Source organism: Artemia sp. Qi Xiang Cuo, chromosome 5, assembly GCF_049724085.1.
Source record: "Artemia sp. Qi Xiang Cuo chromosome 5, ASM4972408v1, whole genome shotgun sequence".
Lineage (NCBI taxonomy): Eukaryota > Metazoa > Arthropoda > Branchiopoda > Anostraca > Artemiidae > Artemia > Artemia sp. Qi Xiang Cuo.
The window spans coordinates 2,737,494-2,765,454 of NC_142798.1; the positions used below are offsets into that span (position 1 = coordinate 2,737,494).

General features: G+C 35.6%; 1 protein-coding gene across 34 annotated transcripts in view; it reads right to left on the reverse strand.

Moving 5' to 3' along the window:
• slo (calcium-activated potassium channel slo) overlaps positions 1-27,961 on the reverse strand; it is a 382,388-nt gene that overhangs the window by 45,839 nt on the left and 308,588 nt on the right. For 21 of the 34 annotated variants that reach the window (XM_089089264.1, XM_089089276.1, XM_089089259.1 and 18 more), the window contains 5 exons: positions 23,400-23,459; positions 20,900-21,032; positions 18,731-18,796; positions 9,533-9,704; positions 9,095-9,319 (listed from right to left, as the gene is read on the reverse strand). In XM_089089264.1, coding sequence (XP_088945390.1) covers positions 9,095-9,319; positions 9,533-9,704; positions 18,731-18,796; positions 20,900-21,032; positions 23,400-23,459 — 656 coding nt within the window. Of the gene's footprint in view, positions 1-9,094; positions 9,320-9,532; positions 9,705-16,321; positions 16,388-18,730; positions 18,797-20,899; positions 21,033-23,399; positions 23,460-27,961 lie in introns of all 34 variants that reach the window. The other 13 variants (XM_089089291.1, XM_089089290.1, XM_089089284.1 and 10 more) reach the window with 3 other exon arrangements.

Sequence of the window (27,961 nt, forward strand, 5' to 3'; positions counted from 1 at the left end):
TTATTGTGATATAATAAAAGAAAAAAATATTTTTCTTTGTCTTTTGTCTTCGTCTTTTTCTTCTTGAATAGCATAGTAGTAGTAGTAGGGAAAAAAATTTTTTATCCATTAGAAAAATAGGGTCTCCAGTTAGTTTGCAAGGTGAACTGTTGACCGGACGATATATCAATTCAAAACACCGTTTAGATCGTTTTTTTGTGGGCCCTCAATGTTGGGCAAAACAACACTCTTAACTAAAATAATAAAAAATTTTGATAAAATGTTTGCGGAAAAGCCGAAAAAAATATACTATTGCTATAGTATTTGGCAGGAGTCATACAATAAAATAAAATCAATTGCTGCCACCACCATGGGATCGATGCAGATACAGTTCATACAGGGACTTGATGTTTTCAACATTATTGAGCCAAACTCTTGGCTGATCATTGACGATCTGGCTGAATCTATTGAACAAAGGTCTCAGCAAATGCTGCAATTGTTCACTGTTCGCTCTCATCATGAACAGATTTCCGTTACTCTGGTTCTAAACAATCTCTTTCATCAGAGCAAATGTATGCGAACACTTGCTTTGAACTGTACCTACTATATCATCTACAGAGTTGTTCGTGATTCTAGCTCGCTAATAACCCTCAATAAACAAATCTATCCAGGTGCCCCTAAATTTCTGCTCTCAGCATACAATCAGGCAACTAATAAACCCCACGGTTATATCCTGCTGGATCTTAATCAAAATACACCCGATGATCTACGTGTAGTCACAGATATTTTCGACAATGGAATTACAGTATATCTCCCGGTGAACACTAAAAAGACCTATTAGTCACTATCATGACACTGAAGAGACTACATGAAAATAGACATTTGTTTTCAGTTCTAAGCACTTCAAAACCTCCGCTTAGAAAAGCAATACTCAAACACGGTATTGACACTGATTTCATTAATCTAATATCTGAACTTTGTTTAAATTTGACCGAGGGTAATTTTCAACTACCAGAAGTACTTAAGAAACAGGCAAAGCAACATCGGTCCATTTTACGTACATTGGCCTATAAAAATAAAGCAAATAATTTTAAACGGAAACGACTTCTTCAGTCAGGTGGTATCTTTTTCACACTGTTACTGCCAATAATTGCAGGACTTGTAAACAGTTTTCTCTAGAGAATGGCCAAATCCTATAAATAGACTCCAATAGAACTCGCTCTCTCACCCGTCGAACACTTTGAGGAGAATCTGAGTAAAGTTCTCGACAATTAAACTATTGTTGATGATAAAAAACTGATTTTACTTCAAGATGCACTTCGCCAAGTGGACAAACACTATCGATCAAAGCCTACTGCTGCTGCTGCTGCTGCTGATCCCAAAAAAGAATCATCTTCTCAAGAGTCTGCTGCTGCTGCTGCTGCTGGAACACAATTAAATATGTAGTATTTTATTTAATTTTTTTTTAAATTTTTAAATATAATCCCCAACTAATATTTTGAACAAATAAAACGACTCCTAATCTATCTCTTGGAAAGTGATCAAATTCAAGTTGAGAGCAATGGTAAAAGGATTAAAATTCAGGGCAAGAGCTATAATCTACTTGATTTAATGTATGACATTGTTACAAATCGTAAAGGACTATTATCATTTGACACTCTTATATACAACTTTATAAATAAATTAAACTTCCCCAAAAATCTTATTGGCAATAAACAAATTCTAAAAAATCTAAATTAACGTGCATCATCATCATCATCATCATCAACATTGAAATATGAACTTGAAGAAGAAGATTTTAAATCAATTTTGGAAAATACTAGCACACCACTGATAGCTAGACAAAAGTAAAGACGTATCAAGTCAGCGTCCCCAATACCAGCAGCAGCAGCAGCCAGTATACAAAAGGTTAGCGGGCGTTACACAACGTGTTTTCGTTCAAAATGGCTGAAGTTCTGAAAGGTGCTTATGATAATATTGGCGAGGCGGGGAGTGTAAGTTCCCCCACAACTCTTTCCAAAGTCACGGGTGTTCGCACAAAAATTTTACAAGACTATCTACAAAATGAAACAAGTTACACTCTGCATAGAAATCATAGACTTCGTGCCAATCAATATCGAAAAACTAAAGCCTTTTACCCATTGGATATAATGCAAGCAGATCTCCTGACTCTAGATGAGCTTCAAAGACGTCACAATACACCGTACAAGTATATTCTACCTGCACTCAGTGTTTTTAGTCGCTATGCATATGCAATTCCATTGCGATCAAAGAGAGGTGTTGAAGTTGCTCAGGTCATTGAAAGTATTCTCCAACAGGATTCATATAAAAAAATTCAAACGGATCGCGGTAGTGAATTTGTTAATCCTCATGTTGCAAAAGTACTAGAGAAGTATAGTACACTGCTCTATCATACGCACAGTCCTATAAAGGCTGCATTGGCCGAACGATTGATAAGAACTATTCGGCTTTTGATTTGAAGATATTATACATGAAAAAATACATCGTCTTTTATTCAAGATCTAGATAAAATCATGTTGATTTATAATCAACGACCTCATCAAACATTGTCCAGCTCTACACCAATGGATGTTTATGATTCGGATCATAGTAAAACTGACATCTTTCTTAAACAATATTCCAATGAATCAAAAGTCAAGAAGAAGAAGAAAAATAAATTCAATGTTGGTGATACGGTTCGAATTAATAGAACAACTAATGTTTTAGAAAAGGGAAATTACTTGTGGTCCACTGAACTTTTTAAAGTGGCAAAAATCCTAGACACTACACCCATAACTTATCGCCTGCGTGATACCAAAGATGGAGAGATTCTCGGCGGCTTTTATGACTATGAATTGCAAAAAGTTAAAAATGCCTGTGAAATCTATCAAATTGAAAAGATATTAAAGACACGTTCTCGCGGGGGTAAGAAACAGTTACTTGTTCGGTGGCTAGGATACAACTCTGATTTTTATTCTTGGATCGGTGTTGAAGATATTGACAATGCCCACTGATTTCTATGTAACATTAATATCCAACATTTACGATCCTCTCTACAACGACTCGAATACGACAAGTGATTTTTGGACAAAACTCTCCCCCGCCGTCAAATTTGACAGCACGTATGAAATGGCTCTTGTCTACTGTATTATCAAAAATAACTATGACATCCTGAGAAAGGATCGTAAATATGAAATAAAAATACGACCGTTTGAATTCGGTGATGAAGGTGCAATGGCAACTTTTGACTCTAATTAGTACCCTATTGCTAACATCCCCTACAGGGAATACAATACCATGCATGAACTGTTTCGAGTTATCAACAACAAAATTGCAATTCTAAAAAAAGGCGTTTTCAATTTAATTTAATCATATGAAAAAAGGCTTATTTATGTCTCAACTCCTATTGAGAGCGAACTAAATGTACTCAATGAGAATTTTAGTGCGGTTATTGGTTTTAAAAACCGGTTGAGTAGTACAGATAATGTCAAATGTCGTGACCTAGTTATATCTGAAGACTATGAACAAAGCTTCTCAACGGACACTAGTATATTTCTCTACGCTTCATTTGTGGAAACATCTCGGGTTGGTAATTCAAATGTTCCCTCCTACGAGTTCTTGAACGAAAAACCAATCAAGAACATGTTCACCACTACAATATAAAGCATCTTCAGTATATTCCCGTAAACACTTCCTATTTGGAACTCTGTCAGTTAACACTAAGAACTTAATTAGGTTATCCAATAGAAATTTCAAACGGCTTAGCAGTGATTACATCTCATTTTCGACCCATGGTCAACGACAACGACGGTACAATAACCTAAACAATGAACAATAGAAGAACTCCATTTGTCTGTCCCGATATTGACTGTTATGTTGGTGCTTTGAGTCCACGTCAAATAGGCAATGGATTGGCCTACTACAAGGGGCGTACTAAAATGTCTGGCTATGGTCTTGGTAGCTGGTGTGCTAGGCTATTTTGTTCTGCACTACCCCTGGCCAGAAAATATCTTGTAACTGCTGCATCAAATTTTGCTGCCTCCACACTACAGGACTGGGGGTCGGGCAAGAATTTCAAGGAGAGTATTAAGGAAAATATTAGATCTTCAGCAAGAGCCGTTGGTAAGCAATTAAAATCTCGACAAAATGGGGAGGGATTGAAAAGGATGCGTTCGCGTCATTCACTCATCAGTCTCCCCCCAGGTAGGAAGCAAAGAACATCAACAAGTACTTTGAGAAATAAAACACCGCACGCCAATACGCAGCAGCAGCAGCAGAAGAAGAATAACAAGAAAAATATTGTTAGATCAAAGAACGAGGTCTTCTCTTAAGATTACTTATCTCCCCCACAAGGAATCATATCAATCAATCTCTTCCTCATTGAATTTAGTCAATGCCGAAACTTTTAATTTTAGTGTCATGGATGGCTGCAACGAACAATGTCATCGCTACCACCACAGGTTAGACACTCGATTCTTACAGATATTTTCCCAAGACGTTTATTTCACTGATTCATCACCAACATTTACTTAGTCAAATTTGGCAGTTAAGAAAAGGACGGATAATACAAATCCAAATGACGGCGATGGTCTCTCCTATGAAAAATGTATTCTACACACCCTATTCAAACAAATTAATGTATTTATTAATGGAACATTGGGGAGCACTAGCAATAATTTATCCAACTATGCAAGCTAGATACAATTTATGATGATGACGCCAAAGGCGTACAAGGAGATGAGAGGACAATCATTGGGCTATGAATATTGAACAGGTGTTGATACTGACGGTGAGTTGACTACAGCAGTCACCCAGGAGTATCATCTAGTTGGAAAATTAAATCATGAGATATTCAATATATCCCAATGGCTACCCCCCAATGTCAAGATTGACATACAGTTGCAGATGGCCCCATCGAATTTTATTGTGAGAAAAACACTTCCTGCAGCACCCGATGCAAATGTTATTATCACATCGGCAATTCTCCACGTCCGAAAACAACAAGTTATGAGCTCTGTTGCATTGGCAGTGGAAAAGCTAAGAGCCAATGGTAGCAATATTAAACTTCTTGTCCCCCATACAATCACCAATCAACGTCACATTACCAGCGGTTCTCTTAGCTATAGCTATTCATAATTTATCAATGGAGAAATCCCATCAAAATTAGCTTTGGCCTTTGTGAAGAGTTGCAGTGCCGTTGGATCCTGGACTGAATATCCCCATGATTTTAATTTTTTCGGTCTATCTAGCCTTGTGTGCAAAGTGAATGGTAATCCACTGTACACTCTATCATTTGACAAAAAATCCTATAGAACTCTGTACGAGTTGACCATGCAATCCCTCGATCATGACTCTCAACTATTTGAAAATGGAACAACCGATTCAATGTTTTCAAAAAATCATGGGGTTTTTGTTTTGGATTTGTCAGGCATGAAAGATATAACCATAGTACGAACATGGAATGTACGTGTAGAGTGTACATTTGCCAATGCTCTGGCTGAGAGTATCACACTAATATCACTGAGTCAATTTGAAACCTATTGGGAAATCACACCCGACGGCAGTGTTCTACTAGACCTTGCACCATGAAAACAAACCAAATAATCAATGCATTTAGTATGGATCCATACATGTCCCAGTACAAGTCCTATTGCATACTTTCGGACTTCATTGAAAAAATTACAAGTGTTAACAATACCCTAATCATTGTTAATAGAAGTCCATCGACTTTGAAGACTGGCCATTGGCTATGTATCTTTCAAACAGCGAAGAATATTGAATTTTTTGATAATCTTGTCCTATTGTATAAATTTTACATTACATAAATCAGCAAATTTATTGAAAGCAGTGGGAAAACCAGTATTCAAAATCAAAGGAGAGTACAGGATTTAACGACTAAGACATGTGGCTTTCATGCACTACTCTTTTTCATGTTCAGATGTCGTGGCTACACCTATAAGCAGTTTCTCAACATCTACGTTGACTTACCTCAATTTAACGACTTTCTAGTGGATAAAATACTTACAAGTGTATTTAATATTGATTTTAGTGCCCTAAGAATAAAATGTTCCAGAGATGTATGTGAAATTGTTTATTAATAAAAAAAAAATTATATACATGATAAAACGACTTTTCTACTCTTTAGATTTCATCCACTACTAGGTATTTGTCGACAACAACTAGCACAGGTAGATTATCTGAATTCATAGTGTACTGATCCTGATGTACTGCAATGTCAGGCTCACATTTTCTACAGTAGAGTGTGAATTCACTCTTGTCATATCTCTTTGTATAGTCAATGATACTAGTCTCATTCATTCTATAGAATTCACATGTTTCAATTTGCGTATTTGAAGCAATTTCACAAACAGTGCCCTCAAGTGTCGAATCACAGTCTGTCCCAGCCAAATAAAAATCAGTGGGCTTATAGTCAAAACACCCAGCGTCTTCACAACAAGGACATAGAAACTAAATTCTCTTTCTGGTGCAACAGTTGAATCGTTGTCCCGGTTACTCCTCTCAGAAAAATCTAAAACCAAGACGATACCAATCTCGTAGCAATAAACTAAAATCACGGTTAGGATTCTTTCCAATCATACCGGGATATGAACTCTCCCACTGCTTACATTTATCATAGTGAAAATTGGAACATAGGTGGCCTCTAGGATGAGAGTCAAACATCTCTTCAAGACAGGAATTACAACCTTTAATTTGTACAGCATATCCTTTATGCAATTTACACGGGTTGCACAATCTACACTTTTCATCATACTCCTCAATCATTGTGCAATTCTCACATGATGACCAGCTGCCCTGTGTGTACATACATAACGGACATGTATGGAACATTTTGTCATGTGTTAACGCTCTCACTGCCACAATAAAACTGAGCTAGCAACAAAAAAAAAATGTCTGAGAGAGACAGAGAGGAGTAAATCATCCTATAGCACCATCTTTCTTATGAAAAAAACAGTCTTAAATTTCTAAAAACTAATGTTTAAAAGCATATCCACAATGTCATTTTGTCGTGTAGTGATCAATATATAATTAAATTGTGTAAATGCATTTGGACAACGATGTAGAAGCTTCATACAAAAGTCTAATGATGGAGAATAAGTTTTCATTATATCGACAAGCATCCCCCGAGAAAATATCTTCCTTTGAATAGACAACTCTAGAAAATCATCATCTAGAATCAAATGTTTTTCCATAAGAATTAGATTCCTCATGATTCGATCTTTCTCGAATCTATCCATTTTTTAGAGTCCTAACTCTCTCACAACCAACTTCAGACTAATCAGAATCTCGTTTTGTACTCTAAAAAAAATATACGCTTGTCTACTTTAGAAAAAAAAATACCATTGATTTAGAAACAGTTTTATTGAACATAATTACAATAATAATATTCACTGATGCATTTTGTTCTCATCAATATATTTCGATAGAACATCTAATGCTGACCGAAGTTTATTTATATGGAGAATATCTACTTTTCCAGCAAAACACAGCTGTTCCTCCTGCTTAAATTTGCTTAATGATATCGCATATCTAGCATACATAGTGTCCCATTCAAGACATAGTCTACAACCAGCAGTTATTTTCACAGCTACAGTAGGTACTCGTATATCATTGCTGCTGCTGCTGTCGGTTCCATCATTAATCTCCAATAGTGTAAATGCACCACTCATTTTTTTTTCTTTCCACTAATATCCTTTCAAATAAAAAAACTATTCTCTTTTAATCCAATTATCTTACTAATATGAATTGTAGTGAAAACTATTCCTTTTATTCAAATCCTAATCGCCAATCAAGTTATACACGTTCCTCTTGGCAAAGAGTGTGATGACCTGTTTACCTACTAGAAAAACCTGTTTGGTACATAGTCTGCTAGAAGTGGAACCTTGGTATATACTGATGACATTGTCATTCTTTCGGTATCTTCAGAAGTTTGGGAATTGAAATTTTATTCTCAAGTTAAATATGTAAATACATTGGTAATTTTATTTTTTATAGTATTATTCTTTCGTAAAGCTTGGTAATATATTTATTATGACTCTTTTTTCTTTTTTTACATGTGCAACAATTTTTTCTTTGAAATTATTTTCCATTTTTTGGTTGGATATAAAAGGGCGTAATATAAATTTTACTTTCAAGTTAGTCGTAAGAGGGAGATGTCACCTTTCTTTCTTTATTTTAAGTTGTTTTTTTTCTCTGGTCTGTGGAGTTCAGTATAGACTGGTTTGAGCTGATTAATTGTGATAGATGGCACCAGGTTGCTTTTTTTTCTTTTTTACTCTTTGACTCTTTTTTTATTTTTCCTTCCTTTCTCACATTTTTACGCCATAGAGCCTGTCGTGTGAAGGTCTATATTTGTCGTTGTCGTTGTACATATATTGTTAATATATGGATATTGAAATTATGCGTTAAAGAAGTTTGATTTATATTGACCCGTAATATGATTTGGGAACTTAACCCCAAGTGGTACTATATCGTTGAATATTAGGAGGTTTTTGTCTGTCTCCTAATTTATGACCAATTTTTGGTTTTATTTGGGCAATATTTGCAGTTTTGTGGAACAAAATTACCAAAAGCAACCTTTTCTTGGCACAATCTTCTCTGTTACCTTAAATGGTGACTATTACTGAATTATTCTGTTCCCATGAACCCTATTTTAATTTCTTTTGACCGTAGACTAAATGTAATCACCCCTGGAAACAAGTGACTTAGCTTAAGTCACTTTTGACTTTGTAAAATGACACTACATATTTCTTTTATAGGTGCAGTGGAGTTTCTTCACTTCAGAAAGTACGAAAATATGGTAACGATATCAGAATATTCTGATGGATCAAGTTAAAGCCCCCCTTTGATTCCTATGGGAGGCCTTGCTAATATTACATATCATAGATGGGGTAGCTGGAGAAATGCTGATTATTGAAGCTCTGGGTTTACCGATATAATTATTCCTGGATAAGAATATCATAATTGTTGTTTTTTTATTAGTTACATCACAATTATGGTAGTTGTAGGCATTCCCAGCTTGAGAAACCAAATAAATTGATTAGAATAGTAAAAATAAATACAATTAATTTTTTCGACTGTAAGAAAGTTGACTTACATTTAGTACTGAAATCTTTGGTAGGTTTTGAAGCATTTTCCATTCTCGCCGAATATAGTCAACAGAACCAACAATCACAACGTGTTTTAGCTCATGATAATGAAAGTTAGACGCTCTTAGGGGCATCACTAAGTTTCGTAGTCCGATAAGGGGGGAATCTGGATCAGCGAACAGACAGACGACAACATGGCCATTGAGAACAGTCATAGCAGCCTGATTTCGATCCTGAAGAAAAAAATAATTAAAAAAGCAAGAAACAATGCTGTCAGAAAAAGTGAAATTCCTCTAAAACTACTAAATTCTACTCATATTTTGTTAAAGTTTAAAAAATTTGTTCTTTCTCAGGTGAGTTTGCACGATATACGATGCCATTTTATAACAGATAAGACAGAAAAGAAAACTAAATAAAAAAGAAGAAAATTTTTTAATAATCCATACCAGTATACATTCTTCAAGGCCTTTGGAAGGACACCAATGGAACATGCCGGTGGAATCGTACTTCATTTCAGTCTTCTCAAAATCAAAGTCACGTGCTTGATCATCAGCTATGCCTGCTTGCAGTCCTCCACTATTGTGATTACTATTGGCAATGGATCCACGGCTTGTTGGCCTGACAGAAGATACATTGCTTAATTAGGCATTCTTGGCTATAAATTATAGACAGTTTTTGTTTTTTCTGTATCATGCTCTCTGTTATGTTCAAATGATGATCAGCTGACCGAGGGACACTATTATCATTATGACACTTCTTTTATTATCAAAGACGAGGCTAATCTCTCAGCAGGGAAAATCATACACAATATACACAATATGGAAAATCATATCATACAATATACACAATAAGACTCCCGGACCCTGGGTCGCAGATCTCGAAAGAATTTACAATTCCGGTACGGATTTTGAAAGACCTATTGGAGGTACCAAGAAAATGAAACATACCAGTTCAATGAAGATGCTTTTGGTTTTAGTATAGAGGGAAACAATAGATGGGGAAAGTCATTTAGATACATAGCTCAAGGTTTTCTTCAATGATTTCAGTAGTAAGAGAGACGTGATTTCTAGAGTCAGTGATTATAGTGTTAAAAGAGAGGTGGTTCTAGAGTAAGAAATTCCAGTAATAAAGGAGAGGTTATTCAAGAGTCAGGGATTCCAGGATTAAGAGAGCTAACATAGCTTTATCTTACTACTAATTGCTTAGAAGATCCTGCTAGTACCTTTTTTTGTGGAATCACTAGCAGTTCATCACTGTTAATCATGCACTATCTACATTATGTATTCATATGGAAGCTGATATGGCCATGATGACCTCAGACGTCACAGCTCAATGCTTTTCACACCTCAATGCTTTTTCGTGTTTTAGAATTATTGGGAAAGAAAAGCGTACTAAATTTTTTTTGAAAGATAATAATAACTATCTATTAAATTCATGAATTATATTTTATGTTTTGAAAATATTTATTTTTGCTTTTCCGGCATCATGTTAAACATGTAAGCTGGAATTATTTTGAAACTGGTGCTACTCATAGAAAGAAAACGTAAATCAAATAGCTTAATATCTTCTTTGTTTTTGAGTTGCGTTTTTGAGGTTTTTTAGCTTTGGATGGAAGGGCTTGCTTGAATTTAAATTGAACAAATAATAAATTAATACTATATCTTTATAATAATAGTATATCTTTATAATTTATAATACTATATCTTTACAATAAAAATATAATAAAATAATACATAAATCTTTATGGATTGCTACAGCTAATGTGTGTCTTATAGAGCTATGTTTAAAGTTCATTAACCTCTTAGTACAGGTCACAATTAAACAATTACGTAGAAAGCCTGTCAATTTCTTGAACATGATGTATATTCTCTTCTCCATTTATTTAGCATCATATTCAGCAGTTAACGAGACAAAATAAAAATTACATTAGATAAATCCTGAGTTTATTTGGATTTTCTCCATATTCTACATGTACAATTCCGTCCGACCGAACACACGATTCTCCCTATTGTGCACGTATATGCAATTATGAACAACTCTGCCACAATCCCCCTTATATTTATGCATAGATGCGGTATCAAAAGGCTTCTTGCTGTGATACAGATCAAAATGCCTTCAATAAGCCTTTGAATCCACTATCGAATTTCTTCTTTAAAAGCTGTAAATAGCTAATTTTTATTTATTAAAAAGTTATCAATATATGTATATACGAGGAAGTGAAGAGTTAAAGGGTCAAGAGAGAGAAAAATAAGACAATGAAATTGAAAAAAGACTTAAGCTTTGAAGAACAACTTGATCAACGTCATTGACGAATTCAGAGTTGAATAAAAATGTAAAAATGTTTTAAGGGGAGACGCAGGAGGCCAAGAGAGGTGAGGGCATTATTAAGTTTTTTTTATTAAAATTGAAGGTTGGAGCTTTTTTGTTAAAGAGCTGCCACTAATACCCGGTAAGGGCAGACTTACTCTAAGGCCAGTCCAGTGAATGTTTTCGTCCCGCATAATTAATTAGGATTGATGTTTTTATGTTTGAAAATGAGTGTAATGGTAGGTTAGGCAAGGTTTATAAAATTCTATAGATTATAGATTTTAAATTGCTTAGTAGTTTTTTGTGTTGAGATCTATCTTATCAAACGAACTATTTTCTGATCTAGTAAGTTGGTATTATTGATTTGACGGAATTACAAGCCAAAATAGTAATAGCAATCTTTTATCAAAGCTCCTTTAGTTACGTCATTTCAGTCTTGTCACGGTGTTTCAGGGTCAAAATCAATGTTATCAGCTGTGTCTGATTGTAGTCTTCCACAACTGTCAGTGCTATTAACAATTGATCCATGGCCTGTAGGTCGTGCTCGCACGTTGCTCAATTACGTTGTCATCGTATATTAATCGTAAACAGATTTGTTTTTGTTCTACTGCCTCTCCATAATTCGTATGATGGCTTATCAGCTGATGAATATAAAGATTCTACCATAATCATGACACCTATTATTACTATTAGAAAAAGGATGGGGTGCTTACATCGAAAAACCTTGGAAAAAAGTGCTACGAGTGCAAGATACTCGGGACTCTGGATCATAAATTCCAGAAGAAGACAAAATAGACATAAGATAAGAGCATATACTATATTTCTCAATTACCTCATAATTACCTTAATTAGTATTCCACAGGGAAATTTGAAAATCCGAAATGTATAAGTCCTCATACGTAAAAGATACAAAAAATAAGATCAACCTTACACAAACTTGTTCATTTATCATTAATTACTAATCTTATATTATTATAATAGTAGCCAGTAACGTTTTTTTTTCTTTGACTTTTAGTTTAGAAATGATTTAATATTCAGAAAGCAAGTTGAGGACCAGAAGAAACTACGCCCGGCAATCTATGAGGGACATGACCAACAGATCAGCAGACTCCGCCTTACAAAGAGGTCTCCAAAAAAATTGTTGCACTAATGTATAATTCAAACCGAAACTGAAAACACCGTAAGATATACCTTGATGGCAGACACGAAAATGACAACCGTTAAAAACACATTTGTTCCAGGATCTCGTCGTCCAGGAATGGACTGAGTATTGTTGCTATGTGTAATTTATTTTTTGAATTGATGAAAAACCCCATTGAACTGAAAACTTAAGTCTTAAAATAGAGATTAAATAAATGGACATGTGCAAGTCTGAACTAGGGAACTTAAATCTATATGAGGACTGGAAATAAGACATTTTCTATGAATTTCTGAAAAAATGGTTTGAAAGTTACAATTTCAGGCTTACCTTTATTCGGTTCAACTAAAAAAAAGGTCTGGTATCATTTTTGTAAATGCCCTCTTCAGAGGGAAACATTATAATAGCAAAATAGCTGTACCACGTGACTCCCAAATGAACATATTTTCCAAATATAATGGTTTCTACCATAACAGTTGCTCCCCTTTCTCCAAAATGGCCAGATATAATATCTTAATATTTATTACGCCGAACTGACCGATGCTCTTCTGTTTGCCGAATCTCAGGGAGTGCCCAAGTCTCGTGCCAGACAAGGAACTCAAGAAAAGGGATGGTCTTCTAACCCTTTGTTACAATTAGCTTGCGACCGAGAAACCTTCTGGTACGGGATATGGAAAGAATGTGGTAGACCACGCTCAGGAATAGTTAAAGAAATTAGAGTTGCATCTAAGCGTAGGTTTGGGAAGGAACTTGCTCGTCACCGCGCGCAGTTGAAATCTGAGCTTTCTGAAAAAATAATTAAAAATCATAATATATTATGGAAAATGTTTGATAAGAAGGAGTCATCGGATCCAGAGTCAGATATCCCGTCTTTAACATGGATAAACCATTACCTTGATGAGTTTTCAGCCCCAAAACAGGATCTTAACATTTATGTTCAAGAAAAGCTTTCATCCCTCCTCTCATCGATTCCAGATACAGATTTCCTAGTTACCCAATCTCAGGTGAAGTCCGCGATCCGACGGTTGAAAAAGAAGAAGTCGGCTGGCATTGACCGTGTACCCGCCCTTCACCTTAGTCAGTGCAGCGCGACTTTCATGGGACAACTATCTATTCTCTTTCTGATGATATTCACCACTGGACTCGTACCATTGGCATTCAGTACTCGGTCGCTTATGCTAGTCCTCAAAAAGGAAAAAGTACTTCGGAATGTGCTTCGTTCAGACCGATCACAGTGGCACCAACGCTTTGCAAAGTCTTCGAACTTTTGGTCATTGATGAAATCCACGAAAAATGCTGGACTCCCCCTTCCCAGTTTGGGTTCCAGAAGGGTCTTGGTTATTGCCACGCCATTTCTGCTTTGGCTTCAGTCTTGATTGACGCTGATGAATCAAAGGAGTCCATTGTTATAGGTCTACATGACGTCTGCCGTGCCTTCGACTCACTCCTCCATGACCAACTCGTTCTGGATATGGGAAAGAGAGGTGTACATAAGGACATCCTACTATCCATTAAAGACATGTACGACCACATACAGGCTGAACTTCTACTTCCTGGCCATGGTCGAGCCCTGACTGAATATATACCAGACGTGATGCTGTCATAAAGAGGGAATCCTGTTGTCCCAGTAATAAAGGGTGCTCAACATGGATCAGTCACATCTCCTTGTGCCTTTAATAATTCTATCATTGAACCACAGTCTACTATTGACACAGCTTGCATAGTTCGTGGCATAGACGTTACAAAGATAGCTTACGCCGATGATATTCTGAACCCCAACCGCTCAGTCAGAGGTACAGAGACAACCTTCTCCACACTACAATCAAATTACAGTCGCATTGGCCTTGAATTTAACCCAATATTCGTCTGTTCAACTGGCACCAAGAAGAGGTCTTGTCTGTGAGGCTGGGAGAACTGTCTTTAGCCCCTGTCCCGAAAATTATTTACCTTGGTTTACCAATTGGAAAGGATCTCAAAACTACCCGCTCCCTTCTTATTGACCACCTCCGTAAACGCCTGGCTTTTGCTTACAGTAGAGTAGTTTCATCTAAAATCAGTTTAAACCGTTTAATTCTGGCTCGACTTTATAACGCAGTATCCCTTCCCCATTTCCTGTACCTAAGCCCATTTTGGAGAATTTTTCCCGAGCCAGAGAAAAGAAAGCTCAGATCCGAGTTTTTTAAGTATGCAAAGTTCTTGTTGCGGCTCCCGCCGTGGGCAAGAAATTTGTACCTTGTTAAAAATTTAGAAATTGCGGACCTTACGACCGCTATATTTGAGAAAATTCAATAATGGAACGAGAAAGCTTCATCCCAATCTTGGTACTATGTGCCGGGACAGTGAATTACTGTCCATCTAATCTTGTTTGCCAGTCTCTTGTCATATTTAGTATCTTGTTATATTTAGTTTTTTTACCGTTTTTTCTTTGTATTTTATTGTTTTTTTATTCACTAAGGATTATTTGGATTATTTGAGTTTAATTTTTTACTAATTGCGGCTTGATGCAACGATGCTCATATTGCTTATATTTGTTCAGTACTTGGGAGTTTAAAACGTTTAAAAAGTAAAATTTTCAGTGCAGTGTATAATTGAGGTTTTGTTTCTCGTCTTTGTAATGTGTTCGATGAGTTTTTTGTGTGTGTGTGTGAGTGTTTTTTTTTTCTTTTTTACTGATACTCCGTCTTTTGTACCTTTTTTTGACGGGTAATAAATAAATAATAATAATAATATAGCTCTAGGCTATATACAAAACTACAAGAAGAGAGGGGAGTACTAAAAATACTATAGCTTAATAAGCGGAAAGTTTATATTAGTCAGACTTTCATGTTTTTTTTCATTTTCATCCACGTTTATAAGCCATTTTAAATAATAAAAAATCCAACTGTCTTCATTATTTCGCAACGACGTGATGCTATTAATCGGGTCAAAAATAAAATACCTCATAACGAACAGGTACGAGGTCTCGAGCTCCGAGAAACAATGAACAAATATTTTATTTAGGACTGAATCTGGTCTCTTTTTGGGGTAAGATGGGGTGCAATTGCCAAGGTACCGACCATTACATTTGAAAAGACTGATGACTGGGGAATAGAATGGTACTACTCTTATGTCATTATTGAATTCTCTTGAGAAGAGGGCATTGCCAAACTTGTTACCAAATTTCTGAAAACAGACTTTAAATACAGAAAGAGGCATTAAAAGACTCTAATAAAATAGAACAATTTCCATAAGCTAGCGTTTGAACAGTCATATTAAAAAAAGTTGGAAAATTTTCAAAGTGGACATCTTTCCACATTATTTTCACAAATAGGGTATTTTTCGCTGTATTTTATTATTTAGTCTTGCGTTGTTTCTTAGACAAAGCTTCAGAGGATGCATTTTACAAATGTGAAATAAAATAAACAATTACATAGTTGCTTTCATAATGGCACAAATAATGCATGACATAACAGTAGAGTCGCAGGAATTTTTTAGAGGGAGAAAAAATTGGGGAGGGTGTGATAACAAAAAGAAAATTTTTGTTTGAAAATTTGAATAAGGACTTAGATATTTACGACAATTTAGTATTTAAGGGGGATGGGCCCCATGGTCTATTCTCCCTGCATATTTCCTTGCAATACACATTTTTCAGCCAGGTGCTTCTAAAAGCATTAGTATGCCGTAGTTTTTATTGTTTGTCAAATTTTCCCTAGAAAACTATAATTAGAAAATAGCAGTATGTATGGACAAGAAAAAAAAATAAAAGAAAAGGCAAAATAAAGAAAAAGAATAAGGATATTAAAAGATATACATTAGCTTTTTGACTTCATATGCGAGATGATATCCAGGATGCGTTCCATCCTCTCTATTATTGGCCCTGAAAAGTGAAGTTAGGTGTTAGACGTGCACATGCGCAGTTAATCGAAGATTAGAACTGCAAAATTAGAAATTAGAACTGCAAAATTAGAACTGCTGCATGACTGTTAGAAGGATACATGCTAATCTACAAAAGTGTCATTAAAAATGCAAACGCAATTACAAGTTCTATTTCCATAAGCCTAAAACGCGTTCCCTAACAAAAACGCCGATACTTTTTATCGCCTCAATTTTATTGAGGTTTTCATCTATTGCATAAAACATTCACTTTTATTCTTTTTCTGTTAATCCTTTATTTGCTAAGGTACTTTTTATTTTGTTTTGCAGCTGAATTAGGGAAACATTCTTTAGACAGACAATTTTGTTTTCGTTATTTACTTGACAGAAAGTATATGTACCTACGCGTAAGCATAAGTATAGTATATGTGTAAGCTATTATGTGTGTGTTTAGAAATAAATACATGTACAATGTTAAGGAATAAGTACTACATGGACATAAGTATAGTATATGTGTAAGCTGTTATGTGTGTGTTTAGAAATAAATACATGTACAATGTTAAGGAATAAGTATTACATGGACACCGTTTTGGTTTACGAAACACTTCTATTGTATTGTATTAAAAACTATCAAAGTCGCAAGATTAATGCTGGGATGTAACTATCTCCGAATTTTAGAGGCAGTACTTCCTATATCTTGGCTATTGCTCTTTTGTGGACCCCTTTGCTTTAGCCATTATATATATATATTTGGCGATTTATGTACTTCAAATTTTAGCGAATGATCAGTATATTCCTATTAGATTACTATTATATTAGTCCAAGTAATTACCCTGGTTGATAATTACCCGGGTTGCAATAACTATTCTCTTATAAAATTTCAAGCTTTGTGGCACAACATTTTTTATAAGTAAATTCTCTGTTTCTCAGTTCAAAATCGCGTTTTGTAAAAGTGTCGAGTGAAAAAAATTACCATTGCTAACAATTGTTTCGGTTGATCTTAACCCCTAGTCCTAGGGGTTCTAAATCAGGTTGGCATATTCCTATTTTCAGGTAACTACCCGGGTCGCAATAACTATTCTCTTATAAAATTGCAAGCAAGTATCAAGAACGAGAAGCTTTGAGGCACAACATTTTTATAAGTAAAATCTCTGTTTCTCAGTTCAAAAACACGTTTTGTAAAAGTGTTTAGGGGAAAAAATTGCCATTGCTAACAATTGTTTCGGTTAATCTTAACCCCCAGTCCTAGGGGCTCTAAATCAGGTTGGCATATTTCTAATTTCAGCTAATTACCCGGGTCGATAATTACCCGGATCGCAATAACTATTCTCTTATAAAATTTCAAGCAAGTATCAAGGACGAGAAGCTTTGAGGCACAACATTTTTTGTACGTAAACTCTCTCTTTCTCAGTTCAAAAACATGTTTTGTAAAAGTGTCTAGTGAAAAAAATTGCCATTGCTAACAATTATTTCAGTTAATCTTGACCCCTAGTCCTAGAGGCTCTAAATCAGGTTGGCATATTCCTAATTTCAGAACCCTAGAAAAATTAATAGATAAAATAGGTAGGCTGCTAGTTTGTCCTGTATGTGAGCTGGAGCAAATATGGATAGCCTGGTTTTTTGCCAAAGTAGATAATTAATTCTACAAACTGTAGATTATTGGTTCTTGAAGAAAAGGAGGTGGGAGGTAGTCTATCAACGGAGAGGTAAGGAATTAAAAGGATATTTGTCCAGAGTTTCTTTCCACTCCTAGAGGAACAGTTTTGGCAAGTAGAGATTCCAATGGCACCCTGTATCTATGGAGGTGCTATCATGCTATCTACATAGCTATATTCGTTTTTCTAAGCACCAGAATTAGCTTTCCAAGTCCCCACCAAGCTATTAACTGGTTTAGAAAATAAAAACATGATATCTCCAGAAACTCAAGTTGAAGGAAGGTTTTATGCAAGCAAGGAATAATCTTGGCGATGCGATCCTATAAGCAACAGTTGAGGTCCTGCGGAAGCCACTTTAACCCTATTGCTTCCGACTCATTACATATTTAAACTTACAAATATTAGTTCACACAGGAAAGCAATCGATAATAAATAATATAGTTAGAAAGAAGTTATTCAGCCTCAACAAAACAGACAAAACAAAGATGCATAATCAATCATTCAATATCCAACACAGTCCTACGTCGTTAACAATTCCATAAGTTCCTCGGAGGCACCCCATCTCTCCAAGATCTCCTTGCAGAACTGTTTACAGTCAGGACATGGTTGGAAAAAGAATATACCACACTCCCATGTTAACATTAGCACAGTTGTTAGTAATGAGGGAAACCAAACTCATCACTTATACAAACCTTCTAAGAGTTGGAAGACCTTGAGTTTGAGCCTTCTGTGCCGATTCTTGTCTTCCCAATTGACTCCTTAGAAGATAAAATGGCAGACTGAATTGATTTTTAATTTTGAAGACACTTAGCTAATTTGAAATACTATTTAATAACTAGGTAATTTTTCTAAACTTTTCAAGAATAACTGTGTGTCACACACACACACACACACACACACACACACACACACACACACACACACACACACACACACACACACACACACACACACACACACACACACACACACACACACACACACACACACACACACACACACACACACACACACACACACACACACACACACACACACACACACACACACACACACACACACACACACACACACACACACACACACACACACACACACACACACACACACACACACACACACACACACACACACACACACACACACACACACACACACACACACACACACACACACACACACACACACACACACACACACACACACACACACACACACACACACACACACACACACACACACACACACACACACACACACACACACACACACACACACACACACACACACACACACACACACACACACACACACACACACACACACACACACACACACACACACACACACACACACACACACACACACACACACACACACACACACACACACACACACACACACACACACACACACACACACACACACACACACACACACACACACACACACACACACACACACAAACAACTGTTTTTTTTTTCACTGGCTGTTAATTGTCCTCGTTTTCTTCCTTTCTTCGCGATTTCATGTTTTACAAACACACACACACCTTTAAAGTTATATACAAACAGGAACAAGAAAATCTTAATGAATACGAAGAACTTTGAAAAAAACAGCATTAACAAGTATCGATTCATTGTGCGGATAAATCAAGTTTTTATTTATAGATCTGTGGGAAATTTCAGGGCATGCAGGTAGGACCAAGAGATCTTTTGTTATGACAAAAAGTTACGGAAATTGATGTAGTTTCTAGTGGTATCAGACTTAAATTTTTTTCAAGGCAACAAAACATAGCTCTTTTTTACAAATAACCTTAACATGCATGGCTTTGACAACTAAATTGAATATGAGATGATTATTTTTTATAGAATTACTGCCCGGCACTGTGAACACGCGTTAATGTTATGTTGTCACATATCTGACGTATTTGGTGCAATCATCTAGGTACGTGTTGTATATATGTGTATCTTTACTGAAAGTTAAGAGGAACAATAAAACTTAAGATAAAGAGAAATTATTCTGCGTATGATGGGGGTTTACCCTCTAAATAACTGCCTCGCTCTTTACGCTTAAGTTCAACCTTTTGTCCAAATTCTTTTAGAGCGATTCCTGAAAAACAATGGTCGTCCAATTAGAATCAGAGCCTTTATTAAAAGTACATACAAACTTTAGCATGAAGAGAGGGGTATAGAGGAGGGAGGAGTCCGTCTCATATACGGAAAAATTTCTGTTCGTCTGAAGTTTTATGTTGTTCCTTAATTTCAGTAGAAAAAGCTTGTTTGTTTTTTTGGTGACAAGTACCACAAAAATTGTTGTGCAGTAGTAATTATTATAATAGCATTGTTCGTTAAGCTCTGATTTTGTGCTTAGCATTTATCTACAACATATCAGGAGAGCCTTTGGCCACTCCTATGATACCACATAAGTTGGCATCTCTGATAGTAGAGATATATAAAAAAATTTAAAAACGGTGTAATCAAACCAGTTTGAAATGTACTCACCCACTTGTTTGACTGTTGTGTCAGTACAGAAAAGGGGCTTAAACAAAAGAAGGTGAAAAACTTTGTCACTGTTATACCTTCAGGTCATACCTGGTATTTTCACATCTCCAAGGTAATTCCCAAAACTGTTTATTAAGTTGTTCTCAAAGTTAACAACAGGGAAATGAATGTTCAATGACACTTCCATCCTCATGGTCTACATTGTTCTATGGATCCTATCTTTCATAACATCTTAGAAAAAAGGTTTTGGCAATTTTCTTAGAACTGTGAAAAGGTGTGATAAGACCTTAAGGTGTAGGCTAACAGCAATGATTTAGACACTGATAATAAGTGACGGATATTAATGATTAGAAATACCTGTAAGTTCCATACTCGGGAGAGGGACTTTGTGCAATGTTTCCATCGGAAGGTCTTCCTCCATTCGCTTTTACAGATAGAGTCACTCTATGAGGAGTTTTAATATTCGGGATAGAATTCGGAATTGTAGAGACTAAAAATAAACAAAAAGATAAGAACAGGCTCTAAGAAAGTATTAAAATCAAATACCCCTAAAAGTTTGTTTTCCTTCAAGGACGTGAGCAAGGGGAGCACACCCCCTGAATTTTTTCCAAATTGTGGATTCTTCTTATTTAAACTATCAAATAGTTAGATTAATTTTTGCCCTCCCCCCCGAAAAAACTGCATACATTCCTTTTTCACTTTACTCATGTATGATTTGGCGATTGTTTTTTTTTACGGAGAAAACAGTATTTACTCTGGCGTTACGTAGGCTTGCCTCACAGTCAATAGGTAAAGGCACATGATAAAAAATCGTGTGCAAAGGTGGTGCACATCACGGATTTCTGGAAGTGTGCCAAAAAGGGCACAAGGAGACACTATGACGTAAAGATAATGCACGTTGCTGAGTAGATGGTGCTCTGAGATGTGCATCTAGCTGCGGAGATTGGTCAACCAATCGCCAGGGGATAGCCAGAAAAGAGCTCTTGCAGATTTTACTATATTTTGAATAATGTCTCGAGCAATAATTTTAAATTTGGATCATTCCGTTCTTTTACAACAGAACCCTGAGCTAACAAAAAAGAGAAATAAAAATTAATGATATCAATAAGAAATGTATAAAAAAGGAAATAATAGTGACATATTAAAGTTTTTGATTAAACTATAAATAAAGGATATCCTCAGTTACAAAAAGGTAATTAAAAACAAAATTAAACCATCCGCTGTATATCCAGCAACCCCTCGTTTTTTTTTTTTTTTTGTTTTTTTTTATGTGAAATTGTGACCTTGGTGACCCTTAGCATATTTCTTTCCAAAAATAATGAAATTGTACCATGCAAAACCACTTCACATTCTGATCCTTATTCCTATAAACAAACAAAATTCCTTACAGTTATTCCAGAAATCAAGGAATGTGCAATTAATTTTAGATTTAGTTAGTTTTCAAAACATGCTATAAGGTATAAGAGACTGTTATTCTAGAAACATAAGTTCATATATGACTTCAATTTTAAGATGTTATCTTTAATATGTCGCACAAGTAGAAAAAATCCCAAGTTCTCCAGACAGAAGATAATTCAAGTCCCAAAATGTATTAGAACTTTGAAACTTTCAAAAACCTTTGTTTAGGCACTACATCTAAATAGCAATTTTTGAAGACTTTATTTAAATTTTTCTTTGATTTGGGCAAGAGCAAAAATTTCGAATGTAAAGAGAGGAGGCGATAAACCTAAAAAAAAAAAAAAATTATTCGAAAAGAAAAGAAGTCAAAGAGATTTCACCCAAAATCGTTGCATATTTTCAGCCAAACTTGTCTTTTTCCTCCAATTACTAGAGAATTTAAAAATCGTCAAAGAACAACGAAATTCTTCTAATATTTTGTAGGAGATGATGTTAGACTCTTATGACACAAACACGGTGCACAAATACATTCATCTGAAGCACGATTGGACTAGGTTAATTGCATGATTGGTCGTGTGGTTACACCCTTACTAGTAAATGAAGTCATGTTGATTGGTTTCAAAATATGGAGGGGCCTTATTCCCTTCCATTTTTCATCCTGCGTTGAAAATGGAGGGGAAAATAATTTTGTTGACATTAACTTACTGAAATATAAGAAACTGGAAAGCTGCACTCTGAGGTCTTTAAGCATCACTATTCATGGTCATTCATTATATTGAAAAAGGCACCCTTTGGGAGTTCAGTGGGCATTTTATTAAGCCTTCAAATTCATCTCTTTCATTATACAACCAATCTCTTACAGCTTGCACGGTGTACATGACCTTCTTTTTACCTTGAGCTGGCTTTTTTTACTTTGAGTGTTAAATTGCTTTACACCACCAAGTAAGTATACAGTATGTATACCACTGATATACTACCAGAACACCAGCAGGTAGATGGTGTCGTACCAAAGACTAAAGTCTAATGCATGACCTCGTTGTACCTAAAATTCTGTGAAAACCTTAGCCAGTATTTGGGATAAACTACCTTCATCTTTAATATAAAAAATTATATTGAAGCTGTTTGCATCATCACACTGTTTGCAAAAGCACATATGTAACTTATGCATTTGCATGTGAATTTTCTGATGGCATGAGAAGGCCAGCCACCATAGTAAATAACCTTTATACAGGTATGTGCTAATAGGACGAGAAACAAATTGGAAGAAACAATTTGATAAGTTTTATCATATATAGCTAAGCTGATGAATTCACAATCTCAATAAATTGATGAGCGGAAAAGTCCAATGAACATGTAAGATAACTAAAAGTGAAACATGTAAGACAACTGATGGTGAAAGATAAAATGAGGAATTGTTTTGATTTGAAAGAAGAATTCAAAGGTGAAGCTAAAAATTTACCTCGATTTTGAGCTCTTTTAGGCAATTCAGGGGGCGTAAACTGTGGAGTAATATGATCATCTGTAATGAAAAGATTGCTTATAGTTTTATCTTGCTTGAGTTACAATTGGTAGGTGGTGATAAGGAGTGAAGCGGTGCATAAATGGACGGGCAGCAAAGCAAAAAGAAGTAAGTTAAGAACTTTAGTCCCTTTCAGTTAGGTCTTTAAACTAAATCGAAATAAAGAGATTTTGAAAATATGAATTCATTCTCTTTAAAAATTTCACTACTGAATATATTCACGAATTTGTGGATATAAACGACTTTTACGTAGAAAATAGCAAAAAAGATATTCTACATTAATGTTATTTAATTTCTTCGATTCATATCTTCTAGAAGTGCGATTACAGATATGTGGAGGGGGAGGGGGCTCCCCAAATATGATGACTCTTTCTGTTTTTTCAAAGTTTTTCATAATAGGCTATATTTTGCTATGTTTGCCGATTCAGGCTGAATTATACTATATACTTCAGCTAAAATGTTCAGGTATACAAAAGTATTTCAGACCTTCAAATTCATTCTTCAATCCATTAAAATTAAAGAGAATTTACTAATGTGAGTAAATACTTGAATATACTACAAATTGAAGAATATCCATACTGGAAAGGCATAAACAAGATTTAACCAGTAAAACTCAACACAAAACCTTTGAATCTCTTAATGAAAAAGTACAAAGCTGTTAGAAGCAAACAAAAATGCTCTAAAGTGGAAGTGTAGAGTGAATAGAATCGTGAATGGGAAATACAACTCTAAATAAAATGCTAAGAAGACATGAACACAATACAATAAAAGGGAAACTTGGTACACTTTTTTCTACCTAAACCTTCAATTAAAAAGCAGAGAAAAATAGCCGAAACATTTTTTAGGCTTTAAATTATAATTATTATTTTTGACGATTATGTGGCCATCCAGAGTTCATCTTTCGTTTGGTTAGTGCTCTAGAGAGTAAGGTTTTGGCCCTCTTCAATTTGGGATTCGCCTAAAACAAAAAATTAATGTTGCGGCATGAATTTAAATTAAATATTTGCAGTGATTAGTTTGTTATGATTTATGTCAATGTCCTTGAGATTATGTTTAGACAGTCTATTCAAAAATCCCTCTATAAAGCATGCGTTAAAAAGGATTAGCGTGAAAATTTTGTTTGAAGTAATGAAGAGATGGCTTAGATGGAATTGCCCCCTAGGGAGACTGCTCTATTCGGTTGCACTGTGCCAAGGAAAGTTATTGCTGATAAACTGTCCTAGAAATCTCCTCCTGCAGCTAATTGGTTGGAAATACATACCGAGGGGCTCGTCATGTCAAAAGAAGGTGAACAATCGTAAAAAGAGGTGAATGGGAGAAAGAAAAGTCATTGATGGCAGATCTACCCTTCTGCATTCTTTTAAATCCAGTTCCAGGGTTCAAATTGGGCCGTAATACTCAGCAACAAGTCGTGTGCTGGATATGTCCAGTGAGATGACAGGACTGAACAGAAAATTGCCTATGGCAAAGAACTAATGCTAATTTTTTCTACTGCAAATTAAATGAATCTAATCGACGTTGATAGTGTGAAAGGTCAAGTGAGACACAATAATACACTAAGACACAACATTCTTTTGAAATTTCAACAAGGTTGCTGTTAAAAAGCAATTCGGGATGAAAGCATGATATTGTTTTTCACTATCAATAAGGTAAATTGGAAAGAAATACAAAAGTATAAATAGACTCTTCTGTCTTTGAGACAGTGTTTTGAGCTTTTAAGCTGTTAGCAAGGTGTGCAAGAGAACTCAAAGAGTCGCCATTAATATTAATAGCTTGCGTTGAGAAATATTCAGAGCCCACAATTTCTTTTACATAAGTCTACTATTGTCTGTAACCAAATATCTCTTGGACACTAACTACCGCCCAATTATAGAAGGACTTCTAAGGACAAACTAAACAATCTAACACAACCAAACATGGCCAACACTAAAACGTCGCTATCCTCTTACTCGTCGATGGACCAGCTGCAACACTAGGCTTACTATGGGACTACTGAGACAATGGGATTATTGGATTACTGGGACTAAGGGATTACTTAACACTGGGATTACTGCAATATTGGGACCCTGGACCTCTGTTTTCTCGGTTTTCATATCAAAAATTTACTATAGTCAATTCAAGATTCGGCAGCAAAAACAAAGATTCGGCAGCAAAAAAAAACATCTAATAGTAAGAAAAGAATAGGAAGAGTGAATGAGCAGAAACAAAGGTTCCTTCATATATACATACTATCTAATAGTAAGAAAAGAATAGGAAGAGTGAATGAGCAGAAACAAAGGTTCCTTCAGATATACATACTATCTAATAGTAAGAAAAGAATAGGAAGAGTGAATGAGCAGAAACAAAGGTTCCTTCATATATACATACTATCTAATAGTAAGAAAAGAATAGGAAGAGTGAATAAGCAGAAACAAAGTGTTCTTCATATATACATACTATCTAATAGTAAGAAAAGAATAGGAAGAGTGAATGAGTTTGGTTTATGATGAAAGGTTGTGTGACGCTGCTCAAGCCACAATAGTCGCTTAACAAAACGTCACACGTTCTTACCATTTCTACGTTTGGTTGATAATGTTATTTAAAAAATGTGGTAAGTGCCAGTTGAGTATGATGTAATTATTAGTTGAAAATAAAATCCATCTGATCTTATCATCGGCATCTTGAATATCGGTACCTGAGATTTGATCAAACGAAGACCCGTGCAAAACAAGTAAGGAACTTTAACCAAATTAACTTTTGACTCCAAAACACAATTCCTTGGCGATTACCTATTTAGTTTACTGGTTTATGCTTCTGTCGTTGTTGCAGGCAAATTTGTGGTGTCAACGAGTAAGATATTGAGGAGGGTGAGCGGAAACCGCTCTCTAGGACTATAATGAAAGAAAGATTGAGATGGCTAGGGCACGTTGTGCGGATGAAGGATGACAGATTTCCGAAGATTGTCCTTTTCGGCCAACCGTCTAGGGCTAAACGGAAAGCAGGTCGTCCTCATCTGGGGTTGAAGGAACTCATAAAGAAAGATGTAAAGGCAATGGATTGGAAAGATTGGGATGGAGGAGGAGCGTGCGTAGCTGTATTGGCCTCAGGCGGCTTGGTGCTGAAGTGAGTTTGTAGTAGCAGTAGTAGTAGTAGTAAAGCGGAAACCCCATTGTGTATACGGTCATGTCTTTTCGTTTTAGGTTTTGATGCTGCTCTTTACTTATATTTAACAACCAGGTTTGTTTAGCTTGGTTTTAATATCATATTAAGTGATATCCAAGAATTGTAGGGGAGGCCCAACTCATCAAAACTTTACTTATCGCGCTTTAGTTTACTCCTTTTTTTATAGGTTTTACAAGAAGGCATTATTAACATTTTCCTTGTGTGTAATAATAGGGGAGGTGTTATCCCTAAGTGATCATATTACAAACTTAGTCTAAGCAAATGTCACTTAATGTTACAAATGCCAACTTAAAATTATCGCTCGATTAGATTTAGGTCTAATTCTAATTCGTGATAAATTTCGCGATACATTTTTTTTTTTTTTTTAATTTTTATTTTGCTTTCTTTTCAATCTCTTGATATTCTCTATTCACCAATTCGACACGATCCCGCTTAGTAAGAAAAAGCAAAAAAACCTCATTTTTACCACCCATTTCGGGAATAATGCGAAAGTTCCCACTTTTATGAATAGTGGATCAAAACCTCTTCTATGGGGATTTTACATATTTTGAATTTGAAGATGTAATCAAACAGTTCGCGGTAACGAACTGTAAGTAAGGAGCGACCCGGTTCAATAGTAACCAAAACTCTAAAAATCGGAATTTTGATAAAAATAGATACATTAAAACAATCAAATTTTTATGTTGATTTCAAATATTTAAGTTTCATCAAGTTTAGTCCTAAGAAAATTTGCCTCATTTTCCAAAAAGTGGAAAATACCCCCTAAAATTCATAAACTCTTAATGAAAATCAAACCATTAGATTCAACGTATCAGAGAATCCTACTCCAGAGGTTTTAAGCTCCTATATGAAAAAATGTGGAATTCTATATTTTTTTGCAAGAAGAAAGATCACGGATTTGTGTTTATTTATTTTTTTTCCAGGGAAGATCGTAGCGACCTAGTGGCACTAGAATATCGCAAGATGGCTCATTCGAACGGAAAATTAAAAGTCCTAGTGCCCTTTTTAAGTGAGAGAAAAATGAGGGTAGCTAGGCCCCCTCCCACGCTCATTTTTTCCTAAAGTCAGCTGATCAAAATTTTGAGATAGCCATTTTGTTCAGCATAGTCGAAAAATCTATAGTCGAAAAACAATCCCTGACTGTCCCCAGGGGAAGGGTTGCAAGTTATGAACTTCGCCCATTCTTTACATATAGTATTGGTTATTGGGAAGAATACACACGTTTTCAGGAAAGGGGGGTTTCTGGTGGGGGAGGTCGAGAGAAAGGGTTACGTTGGAGGATCTTTCCATGGACGAAGTTTTGTGGGGGAAGGGAAATTTCTATGGAGGGGTGCCGGATT